Source organism: Panthera tigris, chromosome D2 (assembly GCF_018350195.1).
Source record: "Panthera tigris isolate Pti1 chromosome D2, P.tigris_Pti1_mat1.1, whole genome shotgun sequence".
Taxonomy (NCBI): Eukaryota; Metazoa; Chordata; class Mammalia; order Carnivora; family Felidae; genus Panthera; species Panthera tigris.
Window position 1 is genome coordinate 15,262,878 of NC_056670.1, and position 22,822 is coordinate 15,285,699.

Here is a 22,822-nt window from a genome sequence, read left to right on the forward strand (position 1 = left end):
CATTCCATTGGCAGTCCAAGGGCTTGCTTCTGTTTTATGGATCTGGTGCTCAACACTGAGAAGGCGCAAGGCCAGTCTCCCAGTCCTGAGATGTAATCGTCTCTCCCCTCCGCGTGTTTCTTGTACTTTTCCCTTCTTTATCACGAGAGCCCGCTCCCTCCCTGCAGCACTGTCACATTCAAGCAATCACCCCAACAGGTGAGTTCCGTGACCCCTACATTCCCCACCACACAGCCAGTTCTGTAGACCGACTCCCACTTGTAGTGACCTCACCATGACTTTTGGCCCTTCTGTGGTCCCTTCTAGCACACGGCGTGTGGATAACTCCAACACGAGACTGGTGGTCCAAATTGAAAAGGATCCAGGTAAGAAGATACCTTCTTTCTCTCATTTTAAACGATGTATTTATTCTGTTATATAGATGGATTCCTTCAGTCCAAACAGGGGGGATGACTCCTCATTCTTTGTAATCATTGTGGAGGTAAGGTAGGTCTTGGTAAATATGCTGCCTGGAAAGATAAAACTATACAAGTAGACAGACCAAGCATCCTGATTTGGTTTGGAAATGCTCCTCTCCATCATTTTGAACCGATTTGGTACCTGTCTGGTATTGAGTGACTCTGCCAATTAAGACACTTTAGTTCGTGTGTGACAAAAGTCAAATACAGACTCTAAACCATGTTATTGGTCTTGTAGCCAAAAATTCTCAGGAAAACCGTCAGCATTGTGATATCCTCCAAGGCAAACCATTCCAGGACCTAAGATTCCGAAGTTTTCAGAAACTTTGTTCAACACGAAGCTACGGAAGGATTTACCTGCTAGGAAATTGTGTTGCTTTTTCCTTTCTGTAATCTATTTCTTTTTGAACCATTCTACCTTTCTCCTCACCTCAGAACTCTCTCCCCTCTGCCAAACATTTTGTCTAGGAAGAATTGTATGATGCCATTATCTATATTTGAACTGCATGTACACGATTCATTTGAAATTGTAATTTGAAATTTGAAAATACCTGGAGAGAGAAGTTTATGTTTTGTTGACCTAAAGTTCAACTTGTCAGTACGGCTTGGTGGGGGCGGGTGGGCTACAAATATCTCTGATGCGCATCTGTGGGACTCTATGACCTGGCAGGGCCATTGCTATTAGGCCTATGGTTGGTTTCACAAGTGCATCATGCCTCTAGTTATTCACAATGGCTGTCTCATTTTAATCAAATTATGCAGATGTGTGGTCAAGGTGTTCTAAAAAGATCTCCACTTTAGTGGTTTAAATTGTTTTGTTTTATTTCAATATCAAACAGTTTGAACAATTAAGCAAAAGTTAATTCTCTCATTCAGGCCTTTCCTGTAAAAGTGGCAGAGACTCGAAAAAAATCTCTAATTAGTGTCTCGGGTTGCATGCTGATGCATCACTGAAAATGAATAGACTCTCAGGTCAGGCAGGCTTAATCTGCATAGAAGATTAAGCATACTGATACCTCATTAGATTACATGACATGACTCAGCCCACAGAATAGTTTATTCCTCTCCATTAATCATAATTAGGTTATAAGTGCACTAATTTCAATTCGGCCTTTAACAGTCATGAATGCCCAGCAAGGATAGTCATAATTTGATGGTGTTACCTTATAGATTTCTTACAGGTGGATCAGCTCTTCCTTGTAGGGGTACACCTGGGGCCAATCTTCATCTTCCTGTGCCCCCAATCACATTTCCTTTCCCCCGGGTATGGAGCTGGGAGCTCTGTTCAGCTCTGCAGTCTGTATCTTGAACTTCTCTAACTCCGCCTCCACTCCAGTAGACGATCTAGAAGGGAGCCTTAAGTTTTGCTTTTAGGCATTTCCTCTGTGGGGCAACTCTGCTTTCCTGACTTTCCAGAGCCAGAATCTACTCCCAAACATGAGATACTCCTAAATCTTGAACACGTTTCTGTCCTTCATCATGAGAGATCTGATAGAGGGAGTGAACAGATGAAAGGAAATACACCATGAACCCCCAATTCCATGCGCCCCCCCCCCCCAACATTCCATCATTCCTTCTTTCCTGTAGCCTTCCTTCACTCCTCTCTGGGAGTCTTCATCCACCCAATTAGAATGACTAAAATTAAACAAGCCACAAGCTACAGCTGACAATGGCGAGTCATGGCAAGGGTGCAGAACAATTAGAACGCCAATCACTGCGGGGGCGGGGGCGGGGGCGGATACAAACATGGTTCAGCCACTCTGAGAACTGCGGCCCCGCTCCTAGGTATTTTACCCAAGAGAAACAAAAACTTGTGTTCACATAGACTTCCACTCATGAATATTTTGGGGGGATTTGCTCATAATCCCCCCAAACTGGAAATAAGCCAAGGGTCCCCCAACTGATGAATGGATGCACAAGCCTTAGTAGATGCATACCACAGAATACTACTCAACACTGAACCAGAACAGATCGCTGCTCTGAACGACAACGTGGAGGAATCCCAAATGCATGATTCTCCTTGGTGGTTCCGTGCCTGTGCATTTATTAAGTCTCATAGGATTACACACTAAAAAAGATAAATTTTACTCTATAGAAGTTATTCCTCAATAAAGCTGAGTTTTATATATATATGTATATAATTTAAAAATAATAAATTGTGTTAATATATCTATGTGTATATAATGTGTAAAAATATATCAGTATATAAGATATAATACTAGCAGTAATCGTTTATATTATAGAATATATATGTGTATATATATATATATATATGTGTGTGTGTGTGTGTGTGTGCATGTAAATTGGTGGTGTTTATTGTCTGTAAATGATTCCTCAGTGACTTTGATTTCCAAAAGCCCCTGGAGTCACTTGACAGGTGTGTTCTTAAAAACAAAATTTTTTTAAAGAAACTGTCCATCATTCAGCAGATTATTTAGCTGATCGCTATTGCACGATAGCACTTCCGCCAATATTGGGACACAGAACTAAGCAAATTCAGACATGGATCTGTCTTCCTTCACTTCATGTCTTCTTCTTTTTTTAAGTGTATTTATTTACTTAGAGACAGAGAGACAGAGAGAAATAATCCTAAGCAGGCTCTGCACTGTCAGCCTGATGTGGGGCTCGAACTCACAAACCATGAGATCATGACCTGAGCCGAAATCTAGAGCTCATGTCTTCTTCACTTTGCTTTCTCCACCTCACTGGAGAAATCAGATGTGAATCAAGTGACCGTATCCACATACACACCCAAACACCAGAAGTCAGATTCCATTGGTGACAAGTGCTTCCGAGCAGAAGACCATAGGGCTGAAAGCCTGTCATAGGGGGTTTGGCCCAGCGAAGTGGTTGGTGGGGGCTTCCAGGAGGTGGTGATTGAGAGGAGGTCTGAAGAATAGTAAGTGTTAAAAAGCCAGAGAGCAAAGAAAGACACGCCCAGGCGGAGAGATCGGAATCTACAAAGACCCAGGCTGGAAAGGGACAAGGGACTCTACTGAAAGAAGTTCAGTGCTGAGCATAAGGGAGAAGGGAGGAGGAAGTTTGTGTGAAGTGAGGAAGGAGATTGAAGTAGGGAGCAGATCCCACGTGCCTCTCGTGCGCCCATATGACCTAGGTTTGCTCCTGGCTTGTACCAGTGACTGTCCTCGCTTTAAAGATACCTGGGAATGCTAAATTATATGGGAGCCCAGTATAGGCAGTGAGAAGAAGCCTTGTTTCCATCTTAAGGGCACTGGGGAACCACTAAGGTCCTTAAGTTATGGGGTGGAGGGGTCCTAAGTAGCACATTCAGCTTCTCAACTTGAAGAGCTCATTCTGGCTGTGGTGTAGAGAATAGACCGGGTGGCAGGTCCCAGTGAAGATACACTGGCGAGTCATATGACTCGCGTGCCTGTCCGCTTGAGAAATAATGTAGCTTGCAATAGGGTAGGGGTAATGCAAATGGAGAGAGGTGGAAAGATGCAAAAACTATTTGCAGTGAGGTGCTTGGGTGGCGCAGTTGGTTGAGCATCCGACTCTTGATCTTAGCTCGGGTCAGGAGCTCACGGTTTGTGGGTTTGAGCCCTGCATTGGGCTCCGTGGCGACGGCTCAGAGCCTGCTTGGGATTCTGTCTCTCCCTCTCTCTGCACCTCCCTCAAAATGAAGAAATAAACTTAGGGAAAAAAAACTATTTGAAGAAAGTAAAATTGAGAGGCTGGGGTGTGAAGGAGTGGGAACGGAGATCCCTGGGTGATGGCTGACCGGGTGGTGGTACCATTTACTGAGACGGGCAACAGAAGGGGGCCTGACTTGGGCCCGTGGAAGGTGAGGAGCATTGGAGACACACGGAAACAGATGTCCAGTAAGCACGTGGGACAGGTCTAGTGCATAGACAAGAGACCTCAGCTGGAGGTGTGAATCTGTCAATCATCTGCATTCAGACAGTGATTTTAATGCATTTGTGTAGGTGAGATTGCCCGGAAGGAAAATAAAGGGAAAAAATAAGAGGGTCTCGCAAAGTCGACAAAAACGGGCAAAGTATCTAAAAAGCCTGATTTACCCTTAATCAAATGACAGCTCACTGATTCCTAGGTCTGATAGAAGTAAGTACCCACTGATCATATTTCTTGTTCTCCCTTTAGGGAATGATGACAATAATCTTAATTCCATCTTTTATGAGCACCTGACAAGGGCCCTGCAAGAGTCCCTCTGTGGAGACTTAGCTCTTGGTCGATGGGGTAACTACAGCTCTGGCGATTGCTTTATTTTGGCTTCAGACTACCTCAACGCTTTTGTTCACCTGATTGAAATCGGAAATGGTCTTGTCACCTTTCAACTTCGAGGACTGGAATTTCGAGGTAAGAATCTCCTCATTGTGGAAACTGTTGGAAGCCGGTTGCCTAAACTTATTATTGTGCAAAGCTTTAATAAGAGGTCACCATGGGGGTGCCAGGTGGCTCAGTCGCTTGAGCAGCCGACTCTTGATTTTGGCTCAAGTCACGATCTCACGGTTACATGGGTTCGAGCCCCACGTCAGGCTCTGTGCTTACCATGTATGGAGACTGCTTGGAATTCTCCCTCTCTCTCAGCCCCTCTCCTGCTTGCATTCTCTCTGTCTCTCTCAAAATAAACAAATAAACAAACTTAAAACAAAAAGTCACCATGAAAGAGGAAGAAGTTAGTGTCTGTCTTACAGGTTGAGAATTAGGGAACTGGTTCCAACTGCCTTTATTTATGTATTCTGATATAAATAAATCCCAGTCATCTGAGAGAATAATGAAGTGAAACATGTCATCTGGTGTAAACCTTTGGAGTGGCAAGTTAGATCTTTGGTTTAAATTTTTCTGGAAAGAAACTCACAAGTGACGGGAGGCCGCAGAACATGCATGGGCTCCGTGTGGAGTCAGCCAGAAACAGAACCTGGTTCTGTGGGTTTCCAGTGTTGTGATCTGTAGTGGACCATCTTTCGGTGCCTGAACTTTCCTTTTCCACTGTCAAACGATAAGAAGAAGGATGGCTGCCTCTATAAAGTTGTGTGACTTCAATGAGATCATGTATATGAGGGCTCTATGTGGATGCTTACTGTTTTGCGGTAATGAGCTGACCTGATCTGGAAAGTGCGACCCCAGTTTGTCCATTAATCTGACGCTGGAGCTGTGCGGTGGAGTGTGCAGCAATTAGCATAACCCCTGTGTTCATGTTTCTGCCTCCTGTGTCCTTTGTTCACCCCCCTCATCCAATGCATGTCTTTCCGACGCCTCCTCCGTGTCAGGCCAAGTTCTAATGCTGGAGATGCAACGGGTCCGTGACCTGAAGGACTCTTGCCCTTGCGATGTTTACCTTCAGTGGAAGATGTGGAAAGCGAACAAGGAAACAGATGAGCAGACTAATCACAACTAGTGGAAGCACGACGAAGGAAGGAAATGGGACCGCCGACCTAATTCACGCTTTAGGAGATTGTTCTGGGAGCTGTGTGCAGACTGTCCTCCAGGGGGGGCAAAAGCAGAAACAGGAAGGCCATTGAAGAGTGTCTTGTTGTCACCCAGCCAGGAGAAGAAGTTGGAGACAGAGAAGCTCAGGGCGATTTGGAGGTGGAAAGGGCTGGACTCAGTGTTGGGGGGTCCGGGAAAAGGAGGCTCAGCCCACTCCCCGGGTTCCAGCTTGAGTGCCTGGGTGGACAGAGGCGCATTTACGAAGACTGGGAAACCTGAATGAAGAACAGGACTTTTGGGTTTGGGAGTGTAATCGAGAGCTCCATTTTGGATATTTATTTTTTAAATGCTCATGATTCACCTAAGTGAATTTCTCAAGTAGCTAATGGGACACGCGAGCCTTCTGTTTATTCAGGAGACATTTACCAAGGGCCAGGCTAGGTGCCATGACTACAGAAGTGAAGGGCCCCACCTTAAGCAGCTCGGAGCCTTACTGACTAGAGACTCATCCTGAGCGACCACTGTCCAGGGATTTGAGTGTCGTGGCAGCTCTGTGCATGGGGCGCTGTGGGGACCAGAGCAGGGCACTGGAATCAGACTGGAGTCTGGGTCAGCAGAGGAGAGGCTGTAGTTGGAGGGGAGAGGCAGGCAGAGGTGCGATGATAAAGAGGCACAAAATAGCCAGATGTGGTTTCCAGATGGTTTGGGAGAAAGGGGTCCTAGATAATGCTGGAAAGGTGAGTAGGAGCCAGGTTACCACCATCCAGAACTTCCGAGTGATGAAAAGATACCTTATAGCCAAGAACAAAGTGCCATTATTTTATATCTTTAACACAATTACCTAATCCTTTAACCAAGTCTTTTGGTTCTAAGCATTAGTTTTCCTATACAAATTTGTACAAAAGACTTTTTTTTTTTTTAGAGTGGTGGGTTCTGTGGTTGAGGCACGTATTCTGTGCATCCTTAAAAACTTGAGGAATCTAATTCAGGGAGCTTATTTTGGAAAAGGTTATGGGGCCGAGGGAGTAGTGATCAGATTCTTCAGAACAAACAGAGAAGCAGTGTGTCCCTGAAATTTTACACAAACGCCAGAAAATGCCACAGGAGGTGGTGGAAATTGTCTCTGTACAGTCATGCAACAGACTTGTCTCTAGTGAGAGCTTTTGGGTTTTCCTGGACTTCAGAGGAAGGATTTTTCAAGTTCACCTAGTTGAACCTGAGTTAATAGTCTCTATTACAAGTTCCATGCAGCTTGCAGCTTCTTTGGGCAAACTGACCTGATGTTTGAGTTTAAGGGCTTCAGAGTCAACTGGACTTTGGAAGCACGTAGCACTTTGTCTGCTCCCCCCATGTATCGCAAATGGGCGTGCTTCTTGATCCACCACCCTGAATGTTTGGGCTTCACCTCATGTCATTTTTGAGGGTGTAACCAACTGCCGCAAGACTTAATGGTTTCAGACGACAAGGATGTCTTCTTTCTCACGGTTGTGAGGGTGGCCGGTAGTTCTGTCACTCTCACCCTGGGTTACTCGTACGACTCCATTCAGCCAGAAGATGAACCAGGCTGGAAGGTCCAAGGTGCCACCAGCTACCAGATCAGGCTACCAGCTCTGGCCCCCTGGCTGTCCTCCAGGTGCTGCTCAGTGATGGGTGGGCTGGACCAAGTGTGGTCTGGGTGTCTGCGAGGCCCCTTACGGCCCAGTCTTTGGGACAGGCAGCACGTCACTGCCATCATGTTCTATTGGCCAAAGACATCCCCAAGGACAGCTCCAATACATGTGGCCCTAACATGTTGGATGAGTCACTGGGGGCCAATCTCATAACAACACACCAGACTCCTGAAACTACCTCAGAGGAAATACAGAAGGAGGCTCAGAGCCGCCATATGTGGTCGAGCATGAGACAGAGGCCATTGTGTTAGGTGAGGCTGCCCAAGAGTGTCTCCCTAGGTGATTTGTCTTCTTGCCAACCACAGATGAAATGTAACCTGCCTATAAGAATGGCCTAAGTATAATAATGATGTCTTGAGAACAAATTACCAGTTAACCTTCCCCAATACCACTCACTGCTGTACAATACATTTACTTTGACCTAGTTATACTGTAGTCTGGAACACAGCACTATTAAGAGAGCATGACAGAATCGAAGTTATGCTTTAGTTGCAGGAGGAATCCAGTTGACCTAAAATGACTCTTCTCTTTTATATCTCTTTGCAGTGTATGCTACAGTATTCCCAGGGAAGATCTTGTTTTCTTTCTCCTCCTTGAGTATTTTTCTAAGACATCCCTTCAGTATTTCCTTTATTTCTTCCAATTCCCTATTTTCCCAAGTAGCAGGCTTTATTTGGGTCAAATTTGACCTACTTTGGTACAACCCGGGGCAGTCCGAATACAGCTGTACTGGTTCTCCTTTTGGAAGCACACTGCAGCTCTTAGTGGAGACGCGAGCCGCTCATGTCACGGACTGACTCTCAGGAAATGAGTAATGCACCCCCGAGGAAGAGGAAGGTAACCTCCCACAGCCAGGGAGCAAGAGATCCACCTGTCTGTTTCTCACTGCAGAGGATGCATTTGTATCACTAGGAGTTTTTAGTTGCAAGCAACAGAAATCAACTCCAGCTAACTCAACCGGGAGAAGGGTTTATTGAAAGATATTACACAGGGCGCAGACTTTCTGAGAAGCCTGGAGAAGCAGGCTTGGTGGCTGTAGGTCAGGAGCCATGTCTAAAATCACACCACAGTGCTGATCCCACGAAGCAGTCACATCTTGGCTGGGGGATCCGGGCACTCCCCTTATTTTATCGACACCATGACCCCAGATGCTGGATGCTACTGTAGCTATGGCTTCTGTCCCCCAAATGTGGATGAATATGTCCCCTGAGCCAGCTTCTTTGTGTCACCAGCTCATTAGTCAAAATCTGGGGTACATCTGATGGGTGAAGCTGGAACCATATGCCCCCCCTCTAGATGCAAGGGAGGCTGGGAAAGAGAGTGTCTAAGTTCTCAGTTCTTAGAGGGGAGATGGTCACTGCCTCTCACCAAGACTCATCATATGAGTACATTGGTTGAAGTCATGCTAGCAGCTGTCATGGTTAAGCCCCGCATCTCAGTGGCTGACACAGTAGATGCCTCTGTTGCACTCACATAGGGTCCGATCAGTGAGCAGAGCTGGTAGGGGTAGCGGGTGCTTCCCTTCTGCACCATCAAGGGTCCTGGCTAATAGAAGCTCTGCCTGTTCCCCAACGCATCACTTTTGAGGTCACTCTGGGCTTCAATATCAAGCTGGGAGACAGTGGAGGATTGCCTGGAAGACTGCTGTGGGACAGGTCTAAATCTGGAATATATCATTTGCTCCTACATCCTATTGCTTAGAAGTGACATAGCTGTAAGAGAAGTCAGGATATGTCTAGCTGAGTACCCAGGAGAAAAAGTAAAAACACTTGGTGAACAGTGAGCCAGTCTGGTGTATTGGGTAATTTTCCAAACATAAGACAGAGGTTTAGATCCTGGGTAGCCCAAGAGAATAATTAAGGTCCATGGCACATTCTATTTCTGTTGGCTGGTACCATAGGGAATGATTGAAATCGATTCAAATCAAGAATACAAATAAGGAAGCCACATTTTTCTATCCAACTCTTTTTGGCTCATGCATCTGAGAATAGAAGTAAATTCTTTTCTTGTTCTTACAGAAACAAGGTAGTGGTGCCTCTGCTGCTCTCAGGTTTATGAGTATTATTTGCATCTACCCAACCGGGTAGATGCCTCTCAGGAGCCTCTCAGGAAACCATTCAAGACTTGACAGATTAATCATTGGCTTTAAATCAAAGTCAAGGTAACAGGTAATGCACTTTAGAAAGCCAACAGCGTGAGGGGCACCGTGTTCAAGATTTTTCAAAAGAAATGGAATCTATCAGACTTTAAGTCCCATTTAACCATCATTCAAGTAGGTGGACACAGAAAAAGGGAAAAGTGAGGGTTGATAATCTATTCAATCCGTTTCTGTTCTCCTTTAGCCATCCAGGTGACCCAGGCTGACGGGTTCACCCATTTCTGTTAGAAGGGGAGAAAAATGAAGGAGGAGTCACAGTGTTCCAAACAAAATAAGTCAGGTGACGTAAAGATACTGTCTGATGAGGGGAAGAACCAGGAGGAGGAGCCAAAAGAAAAAGGCACCGGAGGGAGTCTTTTATGAGATGCATGTGAGCTCCGAGCTAGGGAGAGAGCACTGGCCTGTGAAGGTGACATCCACCCTCAGAATGGCCACAGTCCCATTGCTTCCTCCCACTTAATAGTGGGAAAGCCAGGCTCCAGAAGATGAATGCTATCTGCGGGCTCACAGCTAGTTAGTGCTGGAACTAGGCAAACCCCGTGGCTCTCTATCTCTTAACCAGAACGTCTCTTTCTGCGTGACCCTTTTACCTTCTTCTTTCCTTTTTCCTTTGGGATATTTGTTTGGATTTGTACTGTGATGCTTATTTAGTTTGTAAAACACTCAGTAAAGTGGGGTAGAATGCCTTCCATCGCTGGCACATCCTTTCAGAAGCTCCACATTATTTTTCTGGTTGCAAAAAAAAAGCAACTTAAAAACCCCACTTTATCTCAGGATATTTAACAGAGCATCACAAATGACTTGGCCTCTCCAATTTTTGACTCCATTATCAGAGCCTCCGTGTGATTTCTAAGTTCCTAGTGTCTTTCCAGCTCTGACAGCCCATCAGGTCAGGAGATACAAAATACTTATAGGATATGATACACTCGGGGGAAATTTGAACCTCTCCTCTCTGCTGGAGTCAGAGTATAAGTCTCTCCCAGGGAGCAGGTGCTGTTGGCGGGCATCCCAGGCTTGAGACCATGGCTGGTGTCAAGAGGGAAGATGAGCACTTGTTGACTTCTTGCTAACACGGTGCTTCACAGGGGAGTTTGACACGCCTGAGCATTCATGCACCGGCTAGCGATAGGATTGGGCGTCAGAAACACCACCACAACAGTGAAGCAGAGTGGAGGGATTTCAGGCAAAGGGAAGAGGGGAGCTTGCTCTGATGGCAAGTGATAGAATCCCCAGGGCTGAGAGGATGGAACCCATGCTAGCACATCTAGAGTAACAGGAGAGGAGAGAGAACATATGGCCCAGATGCACATAAGAGATGGGTTGACAGATGGAAGGATGGATGGAGTGGGGAAATACAGTTGGCCTGTATGAAGAGCCCACTTGAAGTGAGGGGTCATGATTTTCAAGAAAGACCTGTTGTAGTTGCTTGTGTTTTTTTTTTTAAGCCACATTCAGCTTCATGGGTGCAGGTATAGAGCAGTAGAGTTGGCCTTCATCAGGACTGAGACTGAGTTGACTGAGTGCCAGAAAGTAAAACGAAGACAAGGAAACTGACAGTGTATGAAAGGGTGTGATAATGTCTGCAGTGCCTGGCCATGTAATGCAGGCTAAGAGATAAACAGGCAAGGGTGGGAGAGGGGTGGGAAACAGGACCTGGTGAAGGGCTTTCTGGATCTCAGAAAGGTGTCAGAGTTGTAGAAGTTGTGATATTAGAGGAAAATAAGCTGGAGAGATAGGAGGTGGTTGCAGAAGAGTAGGATGTTTGAAACGAACATTCATCGAAGGCAAACAGTCTTTGGTGATTATAGTCTAGGATCACGGCCATGGGAGTGAGTGGCCGAGGTTGAGTGAATGCGATCATTAGAGGAGTGGGAGTCAGGGGCCAGGATACTGCAGTCTCAAGAGTGATTGGTCAGAAGTGTGCTGGAGAGTGACAGTGACCCCGAGCCAGAATCCCCACTCAAGGACTCAGAGTGACCTAGAGGGCCATGGAAGAAGGCAACGAAGGAGAATGGTGTGGGGTAGACAGAGACAGCACCACTGAGAAGCAAGAGGACATCTTCCACCTGCTCAGACCCAGGAGCGAGAGGAGTGCAGGAGAACAGTCATCCCCACTAGAGGGCAGGGAGAGCTAGCTTTCCAATAGGGCACGAAGGAGAAGAGAACATTCAGAGAAGTTGAGGAATAGATAGTGAGTTCCCGAGGGCACAGTGAAAAGATCTCAAGAGTTTGTGGCCTGGGTGGGAGTTGGGTGGTAGTTAAGATCAGGTCAGAAAATGTGATTTACACAGTACTATGGAAATCAGGCTACAGGGGGTCCTGGGTTCCCCATGGCAAATGACACAAACTGTCATAAAGACACATTCTCTCAAGGGTGATGAAGTGGATCCTATCATCTAAGACTGGGTCACATGCATGGGAAGTTTTGAGGCTGCTGAGATGAAATTTAGTTATGCGTGCAGCTTTCATTATCCTCATTAGTATAGGATTGCTACATTTTTATCACAGCAAGATCCAGATTTTTCCAGAAATCTTCTTACGGGGTGTCTTAGGAAATATTTAAGTGTCATTTGATAAAGTGGGTTTTTGGGAAGCCCTAGAAAAATGGTATTAGAAATGCATGATGTTATGTGGACACTTACCTTTTCTATTAGTTGCCTAACTACAGTTTTCTGTCAAATTACGATTTTTCAGTATTTCTTTATAATGAATGATATGGCATTTGAATATATTTTATATTTTGTATGCACATTCCCATGGTATCACATCCTTCTGGTGTTTGCTCATACAGTAGCTCATGCAAAACACAACCAATAGTATAGATTACTCTGTCCTCTTATTGGAGCAAAGTCGTGATGAAAATTATGTTTGTTTTCAGGCGTTTGTATGTATAGGTCATGAGTCTTGGGGATCAGGACGTTACCATGATGTGTGGACATGTGGCCACATGTGGTAGATGGCCAATAAATGTCTCCTGGTAATTAAAATCATAAGTGGTAATTGAAAAACCAAAGCTTATTTTCAGTATTCTTGCAAAATTGATATATGCAGCTCTTTATTCATGCGGGCTGTGCAATATTGTTTGAACCAATTTCTGCTAGATGGTGAGACTCTCAAAGGCTGGAACTCCTTGCCTTATTCATGGCCCTCCCCCCGTGTGTTGACTGGCTCACGTAGGCTGCCCAATAAATATTGGTTGAGTGAGACAGTAGAGGCAGTCTACGTGTTCCTGAGCACGAGTTCTTTGCCAGATGCCATACTAGGCACTTCAGCTCTCAAGCGCAGTATATTCCAGAATATTTCTTATAATAACTCTATAAAGTGAGCAAGTGTTATTATCCCTATTTGAGACATTAAAAAAATATTGGGAGAATGAGGCTCCAGGCTTCACGGTCACCAGTGGTAGAGGAGGGGATGGGGATGTCCCCTAAGTAGGCCACACTGCCTTGGAGGGAAGGGAAGGAGGGAGGCAAGAAGGAAGGAAGGAAAGAATTTTCTAAAAATTCTCTCTGGTTGTTGAAACTTAAAAGTTTTACCTGAAAGGGTTCTTAAATATTAATATGGCATCACCACTGTTAGCAGCTCAGTTTCTGGAATGATCTACTGCCTTAGCAACTGTGAAACCCAGATGGCTCTTGCCGAATGAATGTAGAAAGCAAAGGCATAGTGATCAGGATGTAGCCACACATTACCATCAGATCTGGAAAACATCAGAAAATGGGATTTATGTTCCTGTTTGTGTGAGATGTTATCAGCCATCTCATAGTCTGGCTAACACCCCATAATCACTGGCCTGTGGGGACATTTTTAAAATATCTGTGTAACCTAATCTTATCTAAAGTTAATGCAACCCAAACCTTTCTCCTTAGTGGCGACGCCACAGAGAGCCATAGCTGTCCCACTAATCTTGAAACTCTCTAGAATTCTTTCTTCTCTATGGCAACATTCAGGTCATTAGCGAGTCCTTAGTTCTAACATCTACATGGCTCAAGTAATCTATTAAATCCCTTGGTTCCAAACTTTACCCCTAAAATAATAGGTTCTCCATTCAGAATTCCTAAACACATATTTTTCTTCATTTCAAATTATGTGACATGTGAGTGAGAGAGACAAAGCCATGCTTGTCTAGATAGCAAGTCTGGGAAGAAAAGAGGCTTTGCTGTTGAACATGAAAAGAGTCTGCATATTTAGAAAGAAAATGTAATGTTTATTATATTTTAGAGAGACAGAGACAGAGCGTGAGCAGGGGTGGGGGTGGGGGGGGCAGAGAGAGAGGGAGATACAGAACCCAAAGCAGATTCCAGGCTCTGAGCTGTCAGCACAGAGCCCAACGCAGGGCTCAAACCCACCAACCATGAGATCATGACATGAGTGAGAAGTCAGAGGCTCAACCGACTGAGCCACCCAGGGGCCCCCTGCATATTTTTTTTAAGTTTATTTATTTTGAAAGAGACAGAAGAAGTGCCAGCGGAGGAGGGGCAGAGAGAGAGGGAAACAGAGAATCTCAAGCAGGTTCCGCACTATCAGCGTGGAGCCCGACGTGGGGCTCAAACCCACAACTGTGAGATCATGACCTGAATGGAAATCAAGAGTCGGACACTTAACTGACTGAGCCACCTAGGCGCACCGCGTTATTTTAACGACGCTCAAAAATAAGTTTGTGGAAGAAAAGTACAATAATACAACTCAGAATGAAATATGAATGAGAGAATGACTCTTACCTGTGTAAGGTCAAGTGCACTGGTGTCCTGTAAATGGGGCAAGAATGGAAGAAAAGCCATATCATTCACAGAGATCATAATTATGTATGTCAAGTTTTCTCGTACCTGTGCTTCAAACCTGCCCAATATAAGTTACCATGTACACGAAGTGCTTTTGGGTGCATTTCATTTTCTCCTATAGGCCGGTAGGAAAAAAGTAAATTCAGAGAAAGTTTTGCTCATAATCTGTTAAACCTTATTAGACAGTGTATGCTAAGGGGAAAATACGGATTTTAAATTCAAAAGGCCAAACCCTTCCACTGGAGAGGCTGCTTTGGAGACCCAGTGTTCTTATTTGTATAAAAAAGGAGAGGGGCACCTGGGTGGCTCAGTCAGTTGAGCGTCCAACTTCGGCTCAGGTCACGATCTCGCGGTCCGTGAGTTCGAGCCCCGCGTCGGTCTCTGGGCTGACGGCTCAAAGCCTGGAGCCTGCTTCCGATTCTGTGTCTCCCTCTCTCTCTGCCCCTCCCCCGTTCATGCTCTGTCTCTCTCTGTCTCAAAAATAAATAAATGTTAAAAAAAAAAAAAGGAGAAATTATACCTGCATAGCCAGGTTAATGTGTGCCATAAGTGAGATGCTATCACTTTTCAATGTGATTAACATTACATGAGCAGATGATGTTTTGAAATCAAAATTCTCTGGGAGAAAACAGTGCTGCTTCATTGAAAGGTATTCCACTGCTTTTAAAATCCAGCTGGCCAGACAGGTCATAAGAAAAATTTTATCGGTATGGATCTGTCTTAAAACAAATTGAGTCTCCTTGGAATATAAAATGGTTACAATAAAAACCTCTGTTGTGCCCACAAAATCAAACATGTATAAAGTATTCTAACACATTTTCCCCCTACTGTACCCTGGGCCAATACACTTCTTCTAGATCCTCTGTGTGATCCTTGAAAGGTGGTCTACTGCAGTGCCGTTGAAGGCCTGGAATTGGGGACTAGGAGAGAAATTGTCCTGTAAAATAATACAGAGCTAAAACCCCTCAGTGTCTCAGGAGACCAATTCTACTCCTTGATTTCCTTCTGCTGTGTGACCTTGGTCATGTCTCATATTCTATTTCTTCATCTTTAAGTTTGGATTCATTTCAAGGGGGTGATTATCAAATGGATGTGTGGCCATCAGGAAATGGGATGTATAATAAGACAGCTTTATAAATAAACATGTTAATCATTCTAATGATGATTTCTTCCCAGACATTTAATCTGGTGAAGTCTAGCAGATATAGAAGCCTCCTCCTAGGGCAAATAGCTGGGGACAGATGTACCTTTGAGCTCCCGTTCCAGAATTCTGTCTGGGAGAATTAGCGTGGGGTGGAGGAGGGGCTGGAGGGGCATCTCCATGCCTTTCCCGAAAAAACAAACAAACCGCACTCTACGACTTACGTGAAAATGACAATAATTCACAAACTTTAAAATGCCTTCTCTTGTATTATTTCTTTGGGTCACATCACGGCCCTTGATATAACCCACTGGCGAGAGGCAATGATCGTTTAGATTTCCAGCCTTCATGTTGTGGATGCTCTCTCCCCCGTCGGCATCTCTGTCACCGTGTGTGTGACCCATCAACAGAAGCACGCCGAGGAGGGTGCTTCTCCAAAGCTCAAGGACAGCTGGCTGGGGCCGAGCCCTGCCTCACACATCTTGCGTTTCCAACACACGACATGCATGCATGAGGTCCAAACGTCCGTGGAAGGGATCTGCTCTGAGCTCAGCTTTAACCATTTTCTGGTGTTCTCCTCCTTCTGTGGCCCTGGGCAATTCGATAACGATCTTAACTATGACCTCTGAAGGGAATACAATTTATAAAATCCACACACATATCCCAGAGTGTGCGTCTGAAAGCCCACCTGCAGCTTGAATCAAAAGCCCTGGCTAAAACCTATGTCTGCCTAATTGTAGTCCACTCCATGGCCAGGGACTGATTCTCTCCTGTCAGTTCCCTCCTGGTGGCCTCATTGCACACATACGTAAAACGCCGGCCCGGTGTCTGGCACGCAGGTCCAATGAAGGCAGTGGCCATATGAAAACACAGCACGAAGAAATGTCTAGCAAAGTTATCTTAAAACACTGTCACTGGATAGCCCTAAACATAATAATGATAATACATGCGGTTTTCTGGGGAATCCAGTTAGTCGGATTCTTTGGGACAGCTGAGTGGTGTTTCTCAGAATACTCCTATCAGATAAAGGAGGAAAACTGGAGGGCCAGGAGGCCCAATCTTTACAATACTGTGCATTTAGACTTTGCTGTGCATGTTGTAAAGCAAGCTGACATTTTCTTTCAGTGCAGCTTTCCCACTGCAGGGAACCATTTTTTTTGTTAAGTTTATTTATTTTAGAGAAACAGACAGAGCGCAAGTGGATATGAGGAGAGGGAGAGAGAGAGAGAGACAGAGAAAAGGAGAATCCCAAGCAGGCTCTGCCCTGTCAGCATAGAGCCTGATGCAGGGATCAAACTCACAAACCGTGAGATCACGACCTGAGCTGAAGTCAGACACTTAACCGACTGAGCCACCCAGGGGCCCCTGCAGGGGACTGTTTTTAATGTGTCCCCTTCACATAGTAGCTGGGCCTCTCCTTCATTTCCTCTGACCTCCTGGTAAACAGCCTCTTCCTTAGCTCCTGTCCCCATCACTTTTCACCTGAATGGGACTGTGGGTAGCTGACTTCCCGGCCCCAGCCCCTTCTTTGCTCCCCCAAAGCTGCAGGGGAATCTTCCTTAACTGCAACTTTACTCGTGTTTTCCTGAGACTCAAAAGTCCCCACTGCCTGCCTGTTACCTACAAGATTAAGTTCATGCGTCTCCGTGAGAGTCAGGTTTCCACTCGAGCCGGCCTGCCCTGAGTCCCCTCTCCTCTGGCCCAGGCTTCCGGGCCTGGATGGCACCTTCCCCACAGGGTTCTCTGGAATGGAAGCAGAGACACTTTGGGTGGATTTTGGTTATCGGACCTTCTGTTTCAGCCAGCCATTCTCTTTGGCTCCCGACCATTCCAAGAGGATGTCAGCTCTACCTCTAGCCTGGCTGGACCACAAAAGAGGGGGCCTGTGCAGACCGACCACACAGAATATCTCCATTCCTGGGCTTAAGTCACTACTGCTCAGTCCACAATAATTTTCAGAACTGGGTGGAGAAAAACGATCCATAGCAAGGATTTCCTCAAAGCGATAAAGTTCTCCTGCCCTCAAGACTCTCTAAACTCTGCCCTCGGGAGACACGAGACCTCTAGAGAACCACATTCCTAAGGTCGAATTGGTTCAGCCACCTACAGAAATGCTTTCTCTTTGTTGTGCTTTGGCCATATTAGAACAGCTCGTACTTTCTGGGCAATTCTCTTAAGGATAGTGTTCACCATGTTGCACCATGTACCTTTTATTAGGGTCCTGGGAACATTCTCTTTCTGGTGTCTTCGCTTGAAATAGCCAAGATCCTGCCAAGCAATTATTTTGTTGTTGTCTTAAGGACACAAGAAACTATTCAAGGTTTCTTTCTACATTGTCTTCTAGAAAGCCCCAGGGAAGTCTGTGGCCTACCTTTAGTAAATATATAGGGTATCACAGAATGCAGCTAGGGTCTCTTGACATTATTCTTTCTGGCTTCATCATATTTTTTCTTGTCCCCAATTTTACTTAAATTTTATCATTTGCCATTGTACTGTGCACGCCTTTTTAAATTAACTTCATTCCTTTCGGGAATTAAGTGTCAATAAATAAGCCAGGCCTGGCCTGTCGCTGGTACCTGTGGCAAACAGCACTGAAAGGGAAGCAGTGCTTGCTCACCGGGGGAACCAGCAAAGGGAGGAAGGAAGGGTCAGTGGTCAGGAGAGCTGCCTGGTACGGCAGCAAGGGCTGCCCCACATTGTGGCCACATGCAGGAAATTGCTATATATCCTCTGTGGCGAGACATCTGGGACCTTCTAGATACATTTTCAGTTCAAAAAATTAATTTCCACTGCTTTAATTAGGCATTCTCATCTATCAGCACTCAGGCTCTAAGACACTCTAATAATTTAAATTTAAAAATTATTTAGTGAAGGCTTTCCTGTGTCCCACTGACTTAGACCATGAGAACATCACAACATAAAAGATGCCAAGAGTCCGTTTCAGTGGAAACACCGGACAGAAACGGCCAGCCAGGTCCTCCCTCACTGACACCAATGGTGTAGGTCACGGCGTAGGGGCAGTTGACTCTTGGTGTTCCCTTTGGAGGAAATGTGCTCCAAACCCGGTGAGCCTCTCGGAGGAGAATATATGGTCTTGCTTTGCATTTGAGCAGCAGAGTAGTGCATGTACAGAATGACCGGGTTTTTTTATTTTTGTATTCTTTTGCAATGTGATCCTGACTATGAATCTTTTGTTCCTAAAAGGAGGTACAGAGACCTACCTTAACTGAGTGTTTATCAAAACAATTTGGCAATTAGGGTGTCCCTGTCGAGCAGCCGTCCCTCATGGCACACTGTTTCCTCAACTGTCTTTGTCAGTGCCGAGATGCACCCATGTTCCTCATGGTGTGGGACTTTACTGCTCACATGATAGAAATCGAAACTCCTCATTTTATTGTGTGTGTACACACACACACACACACACACACACACACACACTGAAACACACACACCTTCCAGTTTGTTTGATGTAAGGGGGAAAAACGCCTTACATTCATCCCAATGTAAAGGGGAAAAAAAAAAACCCTTACATTCAGCTCAACATGGTAAATGTCAGACCTGGATGGAGAAGTATGGAGAAAGAAATTGTAAAGAAATGCAGATTTTTGAAGCATGTCATTTGACCGGTTTTGCTAACCTATTGGAGGTGAAAATCCTCCTTTATGCTTCTTCCTTGTGGAGTCTAAGAACTATCTCACTTTGTTCACTGAAAGAGGGTTTCTTCCCGAATTACATTATTACTTGCAGAAAACCAGTGTTGTCCCCGTGCCATTTAGTAGGATGAGACATCTCCCGCCCCCGGAGTCTAGTGCCTGCACGTCCAAGGGTCCCAGTGGGCGGATCAGTTAGGACACTGTGGCCATTACTCACTCTGGAGGCCCCAGAGCATGCAGTGTGAATTACTCATTGCTGATAATTCATGTATGTATTTCTATACATCTGTACCAGAGGGAATAAAAGCTTTTTATTGCAGCATGAGCTAAGAGACCCTTGAAAGGTTTTAAAAAGGAGTGCTTTCAGCTAAAACCCAAAGCAGTGAGGTCTTGGGGAAAGACAAATGGAATCAAAGATGTGGGATCAGCCCTTCACTGTTACACTTCATGTAACACTGCCTGCTTGCTTTCTCCATCCTGATCTTGAGTTCTGTTTCATTGACTGTTATCCTAACAGTTCTGTATGTACATTATTACTTGAAGGTTGTAGTTTCCCATTTCTGACTTGTTATGACCATCTCATTTATGGGTTCTGTGGAGAGGCTTAGTACAAACATTGATTTTCTTTGTCTGCCAAACACGCAATATAATCTGCCATGCGTTTTCTCAATAGAGTTTCCATTGCCTGTGCATGCAGTGACCTGGATAAAAATCTTCCCTTCATTTACCCATTCAGGCATTGCACCAACTACTCTGTCGGCACCTACTAAGTAGCAGGCACTGTAAATAATGATAAGGGATGTTGGAAAAAATGAATGGTATGGGAATGGATGTCAGGAAAGTTTTTACGTCTGAATTCAGTCTCAGAAGACGTGTAAAAGGATTCGGAGACTTACCCTTTTGGCCATGACTGAGTAACCAGTACTGGACTATACTTCCTGCCATAAACAATTATGAAACTAGGAAAAATATCTTAATCAACTGCTTTCAGATATTGAACAGACAGTGCAAGCCTCTGATCAACAAGAGAAAGGAGAGACACAAGTAAGCTCCATAATTACCCTTGCTTTCTTCCTGGAGACCCTTTCTTATCTGTAGTATGGGGGTTGGGGGCAACACCCAAATAGAGTACAGTTGTCTTGCTGAGCTACGGAAGCAGAATCAGAGTTCTCAGCTGCTAAGGTAGCTGGGTTTTGTGGGTCAGAGTATCAGAAAGAAATGAATTTCACAAGGAAGGCACTGTAAAAATCTGTACAGGGATCCTCTTTAGTAATTGGATGAATATTAACCTGCTGACTGTTAGAGGCAAGTCCTGACAGAGAATAGTAACTGTGGAGGTCTGAACTAAATAGAAAATATGGAGGCTGTAAGGTGCCGAGATGTAGAAATTCCAATCATCCAGCAGAGACACCTTATTGAACATCCCAGGAATTCAACCAAGACCCCAGAAAGACCAAGCTTTAGGAGTAGAGATATTATCACCCCACAGGTCTACTCTAGACACTCTAAAAACAAGTTAAGAGACTCTTAAATACAGATAACAAACTGAGGGTTGCTGGTGGGGTGTTGGGTGGGGGGATGCACTAAAGGGGTGAGGGGCAATAAGGAGGACACTTGTTGGGATGGGCACTGGGTGTTACATGTAAGTGATGAATCGCTAAATTCTGTTCCTGAAATCGCTATTACACTATATGTTAACTAACTTGGATTTAAATTTTTAAAAAAGTTTCAAAAGGATCAAGCTGGCAGGCTGATGTGCAAATAAATTAACTACTTAACAAAACAAAACTCTTTGAAAAGACCAAAAAAACAAACAAACAAACAAACAAACAAAGAAGTGCAGACTGTCAACACTATAGCATCAACAATATCCAGCATATAATAAAAGTTTCTAGATATGAAAATAAGCAGAAAAAGTGGTCCATAACCAGGAAAAGAAAACAATAAATAGAAACACACCCAAAGATGTTGGAGGTAACAGAAAAGAAGTTTCAAACAGATATTAATATGCTTAGGAATTCAGAGGAAAAATTATCATAATGAGTGAACTGATGGAGACTATCATAGGAAAGAGCCAGAAAGTCTAAAAATAAAATCCAATGTCTGAAATGAAAAATTCAGAGGATGGAAGAAAAGATCAATGAACTTGAAGACAAGGCAATAGAAGCTGTCCAAACTGAGGCAAATAATAAAAGGTTAAAGAAAATAGAAACTCAGTGATCTATGGGGACAATATCAAGCATTCTAATATATGTGTAAAATTGGAATCCAAAAGGAAAAATGATAAATAGGGGCAGAAAAAAATTGAAAAAATATTCTTCAGAAACTTTCAAAATTTGATGGAAAATATCAATCCATAAATCCCAGGAGCTCAGCACACCCCAAGCCAGATAAACACAAAGAAAACCAAACCTAAGCACATAATCCTCAGACTGGTGAAAATTAAAGAAAGAAAAATCAAAGAGCATCTGAGATTTTTCTATAATCATTTTGTCAAGCTCATGAGAAAGTTTGAAAAACACTTTACAGACAGGGAAAAAGCATCTGAATTATTAAAATATTATAAGAAATAATGCAAGTCAGAAAACCGTGCAATGATATTTTTTAAGGGCCGAAAGAAAACTATCAACCCAGGATTCTACAGCTAAGGAAAATATCCTTCAAAATTGAAGGCAAAATTTACATATTTCCAGAAAAACAAAAGTTGACATGATTACCAGCTAACCTCCACTGTAACAAATGTTAAAGGTAATCCTTCAGTTTGAAAGCAAATGATAACATAGAAAATCAATTCTACATAAAACAATGAAGATTGTCAGAAATGGCAAATATGTTAGCAAAGATGTTCTTTTCTTTTTAAAAACTTTACTGTTTAGAGCAGAATAATGACAGTCTATTATGGGGGTTAAATATACGTTAAAGTAAAATGTTTGACAACAATAATGGCAAGGACATGAAGGAGTCAATATACCATTTTAATAATCTTACAACATTACAGCAAGAGTGGTATGAAATCCATCTATTGCAGATTGCAAGAAGATGAAAATGCACATTGTAATCCCTAGCCAAAATAAAGATATTTTATAATGATTGAAGAGTCAATTGATCATGAAGATAAAACAGTCTCAAAAGGCATACACCTAATAACAGAGGTTTAAGGAATAAAAACTAGGTGAGTTAAAAAATAGTTGAACTGAAGGAAAATTAAAAACACCAGTATAAAAAATGTATGGGATACAACCAAAGCAATGTGTAGAGAAAAATTTACAGCTCTAAAGGTTTATAATAGCAAAGAAGAAAGGTTTAAATCAATGATCTAAGCAAGGAGTTGGCAAACTATGGCTATGAGCTTAGAATGGCTTTTATATTAAAGGGAGGGAGATGGGCAAGGAGGGAAAGAAGAGAAAGAGAGGGGACGAGGAGGCAGCAGTAATATAGACCATATGTGGCCCCAAAATCTTAAAATATTTACTCTCTGACCTTTTACAAAATACAAATTGGCAACTCCTAACCTACACTTTCACCTGAAGAAACTAGAAAAAGAAAATG

The 22,822-nt window shown here is 44.0% G+C and overlaps 1 protein-coding gene across 1 annotated transcript in view; it reads left to right on the forward strand.

Moving 5' to 3' along the window:
* PCNX2 (pecanex 2) overlaps positions 1 to 22,822 on the forward strand; it is a 298,842-nt gene that overhangs the window by 236,164 nt on the left and 39,856 nt on the right. The window contains exons 24-25 of the mRNA XM_042960259.1: positions 307 to 365; positions 4,581 to 4,796. Of these exons, the coding sequence (XP_042816193.1) occupies positions 307 to 365; positions 4,581 to 4,796 (275 nt within the window). The remainder of the gene's footprint in view (positions 1 to 306; positions 366 to 4,580; positions 4,797 to 22,822) is intronic.